Source organism: Hoplias malabaricus, chromosome 2 (assembly GCF_029633855.1).
Source record: "Hoplias malabaricus isolate fHopMal1 chromosome 2, fHopMal1.hap1, whole genome shotgun sequence".
Lineage (NCBI taxonomy): Eukaryota > Metazoa > Chordata > Actinopteri > Characiformes > Erythrinidae > Hoplias > Hoplias malabaricus.
The window spans coordinates 55197797-55210611 of NC_089801.1; the positions used below are offsets into that span (position 1 = coordinate 55197797).

The 12815-nt window shown below is 38.1% G+C and overlaps 1 protein-coding gene across 1 annotated transcript in view; it reads left to right on the forward strand.

Moving 5' to 3' along the window:
- The window catches only part of LOC136686441 (FERM and PDZ domain-containing protein 4-like), a 75754-nt gene that overhangs the window by 34037 nt on the left and 28902 nt on the right, over positions 1 to 12815 (forward strand). The window contains exon 2 of the mRNA XM_066660222.1: positions 3959 to 4075. Within this exon, the coding sequence (XP_066516319.1) occupies positions 3959 to 4075 (117 nt within the window). The remainder of the gene's footprint in view (positions 1 to 3958; positions 4076 to 12815) is intronic.

Below are 12815 nucleotides of genomic sequence, written 5' to 3' on the forward strand. Positions count from 1 at the left end.
TTTCATTTCTGAAGGGATAATTATGTTTTACAGGATTTTGCTGCAAGTAAGAATGGATATCAATAACACGTTATATTTCACTGTAAAATTACAACCATTGTTTGCTGTGGAAGACAGTAAACATCTGTGGCTGCAATCTGATTTAGCTTATTTTGTAGTAGAGGAGTAATAGAAGTTTATTTGTTATTGTTTGTTTATTTGTTGTGTATTTTGCATGTTTAAATGGTCAAACGGTGCCTAGCAATATGTTAAAAATAAAAGTAAGATTTGTATAAAACTTGTATATATGGCTGAGAACATTAGCAGTGTTGAAGCCTGAGTTGTGTTAGCAATATATTCCATTTTTTATAGATAGAACTTTATGACACACACTGTCAAAAACCACATAAGCAAATCTGTTTCAGATTACCTGATGATGTGACATGGTTTGAGGCAAGGGTGTGATGTTTTATGCATGCACTTCTCTTGATGCTAACATGCTTACATGCTGCATGCATTATTTGTTTGCTACATTAGCCTCATAGCTTCATCGCAAATGCGACAAAACAAACTTGGTTTGGCAGATATATTTTGGTTATTCAAGTCGTTTGGAACTAGCAGATGTGCCACGTTGCCCACTGGATGAAGGCGAGAGCAGGGCTGCACAGCTTTTACTCTCTGCTTTATGTCTGAAGCACAGCATTTATTATGATACCCCAGTTAGCACCCAAATACATGAATACAGAACATCTGTTAAAAATACACACTTTCAGTGTCATGTAATAAATCCTATAAATATGACCACCTCTCACTGTTTCTACTCTCACTGTCCATTCTCTCAGGTCCATCTGTTGCTTTGCATATTTTGTCTGGTCCCTTTCACCCTGTTTCTCTAGGGTCGGGACCCCCCCACACATCACAGAGAAGGTATCATTTGTGTGGTGGATCATCCTCAGCGCTGCAGTCACACTGATGTTATAGTGGTGTGATATCAGATTAGTTTGTGTGGGTTTTATTGATACGAGTGGATTAGACACAGCAGTGCTGCCTGAGTTTTTAAACACTGTGTCCACTCACTGTCCACTCTGTTAGACACACCTTCCTCGTTGATCCACCTTGTAGATGTAAAGTAGTAGTTGTAGAGGCAGTAGCTTATCTGTTGCTGCACAGCCTGTGTTGGGTGGATTGGGCAAACAAAGTATGCAGAGGAACAGATGGACAAAGAAGGTGGTTACGGCTCATTGGTGTGTATATTAAAGAACACCGTGACAACTAACCCCTGTTTAAACACCACTGTTTTCCCTACAATGTACAGTAGGATCTCAAAACATACCAGATTCAAATCTGATTAAGCATTGGGACACTCCAGACTAAGTTTGCTGTCTTATTAGAGAGTCATATTGGAACACACACTCTGGTAAAGCCAGGAGCACATACTGAGACTGAGCTTCAGACTTTCTACTTCAGTGTCTAAACCTAATTGAATCATGCACAACCTTTCTGCAGTATGCACATTCTAATTCTGCTGCATTCATTAAACACGCATGTGTGTGCTTGCATGTGCATGACTTCCACATCCATGCCAGTAATGACTGCAATGTATTTCTGTATGATGATAATTCCTAGACAACACAGAGGCATTGTACCTCATTACCTAGTAGCATCAGGCATAGCGTAACTGCACACAGTGTAATTCCAATGCTATGCTAATTTATCACTTTCAGATTTGCATTAAAGGTCTGCATGAGCAGGAAACTGGAACCCAAACACTCCCTTTTGTGAAAAATTATTAAAAATCTATGAAAATCAGTGAATAAATATTGCCCAAATGGATGGGTTGCTGGTGTGTATGGCTGTGCTCACTCCTTTTTCTTCTTCTTCTTTAAAATAGTAACATAGCAAGAGATATAAATGTTAAAGGAATAGAAGTTGATCTTTCTGTATTGTTTCTGTACCAAATGTATCAGAACTGTACTGATGTACATGTGCTTCAGTACATTTACTAAGGTACTATCTACCCCTTGTAATTTTAGTATATTGTAAATGGTAGATGCCATTTCCAACTAGGGGAGAAATATATAATTATAATGATTTGTTCTGACATTATACCAAATGGGAAATGAAAGAGTTCAGGATCAAACATTGTCGAAACTAGCCCCCATTGGACTGGTGAAATTCTTAAGCAAGTGAAAAACACACTAAATGGTACCTACCGAGGTCAGGAAAGAAATCTCGCTAACATCAACCCAGTCCCAAATGTTACTGCCAAAATCATCCAGAACTATAGGAAAAAATATTTCAAGAGTGCCGGGTTTAAACACAGTTAAACATTTATTTGTAGAAGCTAACTGTGGCTCAATTTGGATGCTTTCTTATTCACATTTTTCTGGATACCACTTGATCAGCTCAAAATAAACCAATCCTTTCTGACACATCCTCAACTTGATCTGATAGAATACTGGTTAACAGACGAATGTGGATTGTAGGACTGTGAGAGCATTATTTGGGAGTTCCTTCAGTGAAGACCAGACATTATTTAAATTCTGTCTTCCCTCAGTGTTTTAAAATAAGCTATTTGTTATGAAACAGCCATTATACTGATGTTTGTGGCCCCGATGTGGCCCTCACTTTATCAAACCTGTTTTAAACATGGCCAAACCATTTGAGCGACCCCCTCTTGGAAGCATAAACTGGTTTATTCAAGGACATGTAATCAAAATCAAAATAATCACTTTAATAAATATTGCTGCTTGTTGGTGTCCGATTGCTCTTTTAAGCATGAAACATATAAATACCTGAAAGTACTTTTGATGCTGAGGCGGTTCTGCTAAGATGTGCATCCTCAAGGCTTTACTGCAAATTAATTTCATAAATTGCGTGATATGAATAAGTTTTGTCTATTGATTATAAGAATTGAGGCTGACCCAATAGCTGACAGAGAAGCAATTTCATGGCTCTATAAGCAGTACAGACAATTCCAGCACTGGGGCCTTGGTGTTCTGATGACATCGTTAAGTTAATTAATGCCCGGCACTCAACTGCCATCCCAAGTTTGCCAATTCTCTGTTCTCCGCAGTTTGCTGAAATGGATCTCTGAGTTCTAAACAAATATCCCAGTGCCAGATGTTTCATTAGGAAATAAGTGAACTGGGGTATCACATTCATTTTTTCAAGGAGAAGAATGTGCATTGTGCTAGTAGATGACTGGAAGACATCTTATTTTGTCATCTTAATGTATATTTGCCATTATGTTTTGGTAATTTTAAGTCATTAAACTTAAACACTATAATCAGCAGTTGCCAATATTCATTTTTAATCCTCCATTAAAAATAACTCATGCATAGCCTCTGAATTTTCAGTGGGTAATATTTGCTTTCAAACGATAGGCAAGGCTATAATTATTAAATAAATAAATTCATAGTAGTATTGAGTTTATTTGCTTATTTCTGTGAATTAAAAAGATTTGCCCGTAACGTATTTCATGTTATACTGTAAGTTTAATCATCAAGAATGTTACATTGATACTCTACAAGCCTTGTAAAAAAATTCCTTAAGTTATTGTGGAGTTTTGGTTAGACAAAAAAAACAAAACTATATTTTCAAGAGTTTATTCTCGGCTGTAATTACGTAGATTTTGGAAATTCGAGTCTGTTTATTTATTTATTTATTTATTTATTCATTTTTTGTTCTTTAAACCTGCTCCGTGCCACTGTGAAACTGCCATTACATAGCACTGTGGCTTGAAAAAGTTTTACTGTGGCAGGGGTTATTTCAGCCAATCAGGTACCAGATTTTCATTGTCAATCACATTCCCTTATGAGTTGTTCATAATTTTCCACTGTAGCAACTTGCAAACTAGCAAAATGAATTGCTAAGGATTGTCAGAACAGGGAAACCATGTTATTATATTTATCTGTTGTGTTTTTAAAGTTCACAATTTCATAAACTTATGCACTGCTTGTTCTTCTCTCCGCTCCAGCCACAAGAATAAATCGGCAGGTTGGCCTCCACCCTCTGGCAGCTGGACGGGGCTTCAGGGCGCCCCTTATGGATGGGACGTGGCCTCCATGCGGGATGGCAGAGATTGCTTCAGCAAGTAAGAGCTCTCTAGTTAAAAGCAGTCACCTTCACAGTCATACTCACCAAGAATCTGTTGAAGCTCTAGAGATTGCTCTGACAACATTGATGCAAATGCATATATCGTTCCACATGAATAAAGTATATAACTACAACACAATTCTGTCTTATGTGTTATGTAAAGTAATGAATTCATGTGAAAATGATGCATGCATATGAATCAGCTCAACTTATTGAAGCATTAGAGCATTACTTTTTCCATATTCTTTTTCAGTTATTGCCACATTAACGTTTTAAAAAAAGCACTTGCAGATTCCGACAAAACAGCACAAGGTTTGTAGCATTTAGCTCAAATAATAGTATATCATATAAATTAAATCGATATAAATAATACAGAAATGTACAGATCTCCAAAAAAAATCTTATATTTAGATAAAATCTTTTATATTTTATTCAAATATTTTAATTTCTATTTGTTTGTAGATGTTTTGGAAAGAAGCTAATGTTAAAATAAAATGTTAAAGACTTTATTATATAAAAAAATATAGCACAAATGAAAACAACAAACCCCTTACACAGGGTTAACTGTAAGATGGACTGTTTGTAATGGTCACTAAACAAGGCAAACATTAATTATTAAATACAGTTCAGTCTTAACAAATGTTTTTATGTGAAACACATATTTTCAGATTTAATGTGATTAGAGAAAAGCCATGTTATTTCTGAGTAGAATGTCAACTAATATGAACACAACACTTTAAATAGCACATAACAAAAGTTTATGTTGCAAGATAATTTTTTAGTTGAGAATTCATCTGCAGACTTATTTTGTTTACTTTTTTAGTTTTAGTTGTAGCATCATATTAAAGGAGTACTATTTAAGAATTAATTTTTTGTCTCCTGGGCTCCCCCACCTGTTCTTGAGTCAGTTATTCTCAACAGTATTTGAATCATGACCCTAGGGAATGTGTGTTATCGAATACAATTATGTTGACTACATGATTAAAGCTATATATCACTCATAATACACACTGGTTATTACAAGCATATAGTGTAACTTTGGTGGTACTCTGGCCATTTCAACAACTCAACCGACAGAAAAGCACTGATTACCAGACTATTTGGACACTACTGTTCACATGCTCTCTTTGAAAGTGTGAGTTTATTATTCAGGGATCATATATTATGAATACTAAGAGGATAAAAGAGTGTTCTAGGGGAAAGTGCTGGAGTGAATTGCTGCAGTTGGCTCAAGCATGAGTGCTACTTCTTCAAAGAGGTCAGCATGTTTCATTGAGGACATGATAAACAGCTACGGGGCGAAACGTCTTTGTGCATTATGCTTCAGAAATGTCTCTTTTAATTAAGCAAAAATGAAGCCAAAATCCTTTTCCAAAACACAACTGGACAACAAACACTGTGAAGCACTCTGGAGGACTACAAGAGGAACGGATACATGCATGAATGTCATTATGAAGTGGACCCAGTCATAATTCATTTGCTAAACTGAAAATAAGACTTGAAACTTTAGAAAGCACAAGGAATTGATCACATTTTATGGTTCAAATACTTTTCACTTCAGTGTTAATTGATCAATTTTAACTTATAAAGAGTTAGGACATGTAATGGAACCTTTGTATATCTAGATTATTATTTAAGTCCAAAAATAGTTATTTGATATTCTGTAGGACTCTTCAAGCTAGGGCTAAACAATAATTCAATATTGATATATATCAGAATATAAAATATTTCAATAGTATATCAGTATCAATAAATCTTAATACCGCGACCCTGAACTGTATAAGCGGTTACAGATAATGAATGAATGAATGAATGAATGAATGAATGAATGAATGAATGAATCTTGATATAAATTTCAGCCATTTGTTTGTATATGTCTATATGGACTGCTATTTAACAGTTTGTACAGAAACTTTCCTCCTGTGTTAGCTTTCTGTTACCATCTCTTATGTTAATGTATCGGTTTTGACCTGTGTTTTAAATCAGCCATAAGACATCCTAATAAACTTTAATTATCAACCAATTTGTTTCTTACCACTTGTTTACCTTGTTAGGCTTCCTTATCCATGAAAGGATTGGTTTTAATTTTTCATTTTTACGTACTGTAAACTGGAGATACTGTATACTCTACAAAACATAAACTCTAAACTGATTTGGCCTTATATGTCTGGACATGTCTGTCTTTCCTTGTTTTTCTTGAAACAGGCAAAGATAGAAGCCCCTGACTGAAGCTCAAGTGGTTGTAGGAAGAGCTAGCTGTTCTGTTGATGTATAGTGTATTTCTGATTCCAGATTTGCCACTTATTTGTGTTTTCTGATTTAAAATTATACCTGGGTCGAACTTGACTCTAACAACAGAAATGCCACAATTTATATATATATATATATATATATATATATATATATATATATATATATATATATATATATATATATTGCCCTGTGAAGGACTGGCGCCCCCTCCAGGGTGTATTTCCCACCTTGCGGCCAATGATTCCAGGTAGGCTCTGGACCCACCGCGACCCTGAATTGGATAAGCGGTTACAGATAATGAATGAATGAAAATATATATATATATTTTGTTGAAATAGACGTTCCTGACAAAGTCAAAAAGTCTTGATGCAATAAACATTTTTATGGGGTACTTGTATGCATTTAAATCCTGCAATGGGTTGGTCAACACCCTAACACCCTAAAGGATCATATACAAAACGGTTTCAATCACAGAATTAAACTGTAAATATATGCTCTGCTTATTTTTTTTACAGTCATTCCTTGATTGGATCTGAGATTTGATCACCATATTCAAATTTTGAAAAATTCTCAGGGTTTTAATGCTTTCCCAGTGAGTAAGTATGGTCCACAGCTCTGTTCCCCGTTCTGGACAGATCTAATACTTTTTAATGTTTTACAGACTGCTAGTAACTAATTTTCTTTAGTTTAAAAATGATCCCAAACTTTTGAATGCTGCTGTGGGCCTTTAAGGCCTTTGGAGTGGGAAAACCTAATTTGTGTCTACATAGGAGATGGATGATGCAATCAGCAGTTTGTTGCTATATATGCGCAGTGTAATAATTGACGTAGAATAAAATTCATTTTATGCCACATTTCACACGTTTGCTTGTTGGCATCCCTCTTTTAATGTGAACAATGGGCTTGACCTATATGCATTAGCCACATTTCATGGTTGACGTCTTGCTAAGACATGGCTAGATTCATTTTGTAATGCTTGCCAGTTATCATGCAGATCACTTCTGCCATTGTTATTCAGCTCTATGTCTTAGCCGAATGACAGCACAAGCGTGTTGGCATATTTTATATACAGTAACATGTCTTGTATAGACTCTTGAGATGTAAGACCTGGAACAGCGATTACATGCATGTCTGTTTGGACATTACCCTCTAGTTTCTAGTCCTATTTAAACAAAGACACTTCATCCACATCAACACAGTTACTAAAGAAATTATTCAGTCTATCCCTCTCTCTCTCTCTCTCTCTCTCTCTCTCTCTCTCCCCCTTTCTCTCTCTCTCTCTCTCCCCCTTTCTCTCTCTCTCTCTCTCTCTCTCTCTCTCTCTCTCTCTCTCTCTCCCCTTTCTCTCTCTCTCTCTCTCTCTCTCTCTCTCTCTCTCTCCCTCTAGTTAGCATGAGAGAGAAACTGAGAAAAGACATGAGAAATAGAGAGGAATTAATTGAAGAATTTATGAAATCTTTAAAATAGCTTTTTTTATTTTTTTTTTACCACTTCATTCCCAGAGACAGAAAGACACACACACACAGAGAGAGAGAGAGAGAGAGAGAGAGAGTACAATGTAAATTCAGAACATTACTTCAGTTAATAATGAGTTTCTAAAATGTTCATAAAAAAGGTCTGCACTTCTGAAGAGAGAAGACAGGGTCCCTGAGGAGCATCCACTAAAGAGACACAGTGGTCTCAGCATTAAAACCACTTTAGCTCACATTTGTCAGCTTGGGAACAGTGAAAGCCTTTGAAAAATAAGATCCCAAGATTGTTCAACCAACAAGTCATGGAGGTGTTAGTAGCATCAAAATCTCTCTAGAAAAAAAGGGTGCATGCACAAAAGATGTAGAGAAAAGCAAGTAAAAGCTCCAGTGAAAAAAACAATCAATTCAACACATGGGTAGCACGGTGGCGCAGCAGGTAGTGTCACAGTCACACTGCTCCAGGGACCTGGAGGTTGTGGGTTCGATTCCCACTCCGAGTGACTGTCTGTGAGGAGTTGGTGTGTTCTCCCTGTGTCCGCCTGGGTTTCCTCCGGGTGCTCCGGTTACCTCCCACAATCCAAAAACACCCGTTGGTAGGCAGATTGGCGACTCCAAAGTGTCAGTGAATGTGTGTCACCCTGTGAAGGACTGGCGCCCCCTCTAGGGTGTGTTCCCACCTTGCGCTCAGTGGTTCTGGGTAAGCTCCGGACCCACGGTGACCCTGAACTGGATAAGCGCTTACAGATAATGAATGAATGAATTCAACACTCTCCTCCCACTTGTTTTTTCACTTCCTGTTTTTTCCTGAATCGTTCATCTGACTGGATGATTGTCCCATGATGTAACTAGTGAGATGACGTTGGGGTTTGTAAAATAGGTAAGGGCTAAAATAATGTTTACATTTTTAAAAAAGAATAATAGGACACAAATTATTGATGCTCTTGTTAAAAAACAAGTGTAAAAATATAATGAATAGTTAAGCAGACAATGTTAAGTCATTTTCATTTATTCATTGTCTGTAAACGCTTATCCAGTTTAGGGTCGCGGTGCATACGGAGCTTACCCGGAATCATTGGTTGCAAGGCAGGACAACACCCTGGAGGGCGACACACACACACACACACACACACACACACGTTCACAAGTCCTTTGAATGTGTCATGATTCACTGACAGATCCAAACCTTTTTCTTTTCACAATCGTATAACATAAGAAAAACACTGTGACTGCCTTGTAGTCCATTAAGGTCCATGTTAATACTGAATAATAAGCCTCAGGAGATAATTAGCCTGAGATTTGCAAGTGATTACTCATTATAATCTGCCCTCAGAGGAGTTATTGCCCAATGTTGTAAGGCTAGTCGGCATGGAATTTCTGTTTTTGTGAGCTGTCATGTTTTCTATTAATGTAAAAAGAAAAAGAATGCTACCCTTATTGTTGGATGCACTGAGTTTGTTTCAGAGTAAACCCGCGCACGTCACAATGCGACACAAATAGTCGAGTTCTGGCTTAGACATCACAGAGAAATTCTGTTCGACATTGAGGAGGCATTGTCCATAGTGAGAGCTTTGTGAATTTGACTGCTGATTATTTACTACTGGAATGCTCCTTTCGGTGTAGTTTGTGTGTGTGTGTGTGTGTGTGTGTGTGTGTGTATCCAGTTGTATGACGTGTAGGTTATCTATACACACTCACTATACCTATCAGCAACCTCCCCTCTCTCTCTCTCTCTCTCTCTCTCTCTCTCTCTCTCTCTCTCTCTCTCTCTCTCCCACCTCATTCTCCTGAATGCAAATGCATCATGCCTTTCGGCTTCAATTGGACTTCACTCTGTTCAAACCTTACATGCAATTTCCCAGTGCAGCAAAACATCAGTGAGTGCCTCCTGGAATACAGATTAACCCCTTCATCTCCCATGACTACTCTGCTACTCGAACTCCATCCCTTGTTTCCTGCCACACAACGAACCGTTCTATTGTTAATCATATGCTCAATGCTATACAATAATTGCTGAATGGCTTACACTCCAAACAAACGTTCACCTGCAGTGTAAAGCTACTGTTCATTTGCTCAACATCTCACCGAATTGGAAGCGTGTCTGCAGCCTCAAGGCTGTCGTGCTAGCCTTACTAAATTGGATGAAGGGATGACATGGTTGTTAAAGGACACTATTTGTCGGCTTGGAGATTTGAATGGAGATTTGAAAAGTTCTGTAAACAGAAGAAATTGCTTCAATAACCTGGTTGTTTATGACGTTCTGATCCAGTAGAAATAGACAGTTCACGCAAGTCCATGCAAATCTAAAGCCTGCAGCACTTTTTTTCATATTTTTTATTTTAAGTTATATATTTTATCTTATTACACCATTATAATTCAAAATTGTGAATGGATCGAGATTTCAAGTTCAGTCTTAGTGACCCCTTAGGTCTGGGATCTGGGGCAGTCAGCCCACTGCTCTAAGAGCACCAACTGCTTTTTTATTTGATTGTTGTTTTTTTTTTGTTTTCGTTTTTTTTTTCCCCAGTGATGGGCAAGGAGTGTTATTACATTTGTAGAGTACTGCAATAGGAAAGTAATCATTCTTGACCTGTAGGGGTTAACCTCATGCATAAGTATGGGACTGTTTTAAAAGGCATGACCTTGTGTGAAGAGGAAAAGAGAAATAGGAGTGTGTATCGGTGTGAGTCAGTGCTGAAGAGGATAGTGGAGCCCCAGTGGAGTCCAGCTCTGCTCTTTCTGCTCACTGAGTCGAGACAGAGCCAGTGACTCTAAAAATATTTCCATCAACACTGAAACAAACTCTCTCTCTCTCTCTCTCTCTGTCTGTCTGTCTCTCTTTCTGTTGTCCTCTGCTTACTCTCATGAATTGATTTGTTACCCAATAGCCATTACCACAATCTGTCCTTGTTGCCTGCTGGAGTCAAATAGACTCTGCTGATCACAAACCGTGTGAGTGAAATGTTAATGAATCTCCTGTATGAAAGACGCCTCAGCAACCAAATTTCCCCCTCAGTGAGGGTGTGTGGAGAAAAAGGATATTCACATAATCGATACACAATAGAGTTCATACACCAGGAGGAACATACTGAGCTTGAGAGAGAGAACGTGCTGGATACATTAAGGCCAGTGTACTAAGCTCTTTGTGTCAGTTTTTAGGTACATATCTGATAAATCTCACAGGGGACAGTTTGGGGGGGTCCAGCAGCTTTAGCATCATTGTTAAGGGTCCAATTTTTCTATAAATTATATATATATATATATATATATGATTTTCTTTGACATCCACTTTTGAAAGCATACTTTTTAAATTGTATTTATTTGACTTTCCTTTTTCTTATTATCACTGTCTGAGCAGAACCAGTAGAAGGGGAAAAATGAATGACTTCCACAGCAAATTAAATAACAAAATTAAAATGAAGCCATTTAATCTAATTTCCCTCAGTCCATTTGTATCTACACTCACTGTCCATTTTACACAGGATCATACAGGAGCACTTTGTAGTTCTACAGTTGTCTGCCTGTTTCTCCGCATACTGTCTTATCCCCATTTCAACCTGCTCTTCAATAGGACCCCCACAGGACCACCACAGAGCAGGTATGGTTTGGGTGTTGGATCTGATATGGCGAGGTTGTGTTAGTGTGTGTTGTGCTGGTACAAGTGGATCAGACACAGCAGTGCTGCTGGGGTTTTTAACACTGTGTCCACTCACTGTCCACTCTGTTAGACACACCTAGCTTGTTTGTCCACATTGTAGATGTAAAATCAGAGACAGTAGCTCTGTGTTGGTCACCTAGTCCTTCATCAATGGACACAGGATACTGTCAACTGCACATTTTTGTTTGGATGACTATTCTCAGATGTGTAGTGGCACTGAAGGCTTTAAAAACTCTAGAAGCACTGTTGTGTCTGAGCCACTCGGGCCAGCACAACACACACTAACACACCACCACCACCACATCAGTGTCACTGCAGCGCTGAGAATGATCTGTGGGGGTCCTGACCTTTGAAGAACAGGGTAAAAAGGGTCAAACAAAGTATGCAGAGCAACCGATGGACACCAGTCTGTAATTGTAAAACTACAAAGTGCCCCTGTATGGGCAGAGGAGCTGTAAATACAAGGAGGTGCTCATAGTGGTATGGTTGTTCAGTGTATATATAGATAGATAAGTCACATGTACACCACAGTGGCAGCATGTCTCAGATCATTGTGAAGAATTTCTGCTTTGTTGCATAATAATTTCTTCTCATTGAAGAAAACTCTTGGCATGACATAATAGGCAGATGCTGCTGAATTATGGAGACTCTTGCACAGATGCTGGATTGTAATTTAGCTCCTTACTGAATGAAACGTAATCCTATAGCCTGTAATCTCTTTCCACTCCTATTCAGACTTTAATCAATAAGATACTATAGCGTTTAACCTAAAGATAACACCTCAGACAAAGCCCAGGATTAAAGCCCAGATGTTCCACAGCTGAGCCCTGCCGTCCTTTATCATGTTGCAAAAAAAGTAATAAACTCATATAGTTCCATTAAATATATGGAAATTAATATATTTAAGTGTGATTTGTGACAGTATTGTGTACAAACCTGTGTTTGTTTGTTTGTTTATGTTTATTTTTCTCCAAGTTTCCTGTTTGTTTTGTGAGGTGTATTTTGGGGTCCAGTTTTGATCAGCTTCTGCTGCAGTCATTAATAATGGCAGCTTGGCATTCAGTCCCTGTCGTCAGCTGAAGAATGAGTGTAAAGTTACATCACTCTGCTGAGATGTGCTGCCATGACAGCAAGTGACCTCTGGAGGCCAGTCCAGTGAATTGTTCTCTGGTTCCAGGGAAGTAAACACAATTTATTTTGGCCCAGATGTGCATCTGGAGACAGCTGCTGTTCCCAGAGAAAACAAGGAAACTCAGAACTGACAACAGTGAGGACTGGTGGGAGAAAGAGAGAAAAGAGAGGCAGTTGTAAGGTCCATGCCCAATGCCAAGGGTCTGTTAGAGGGGTATGTCACCCTG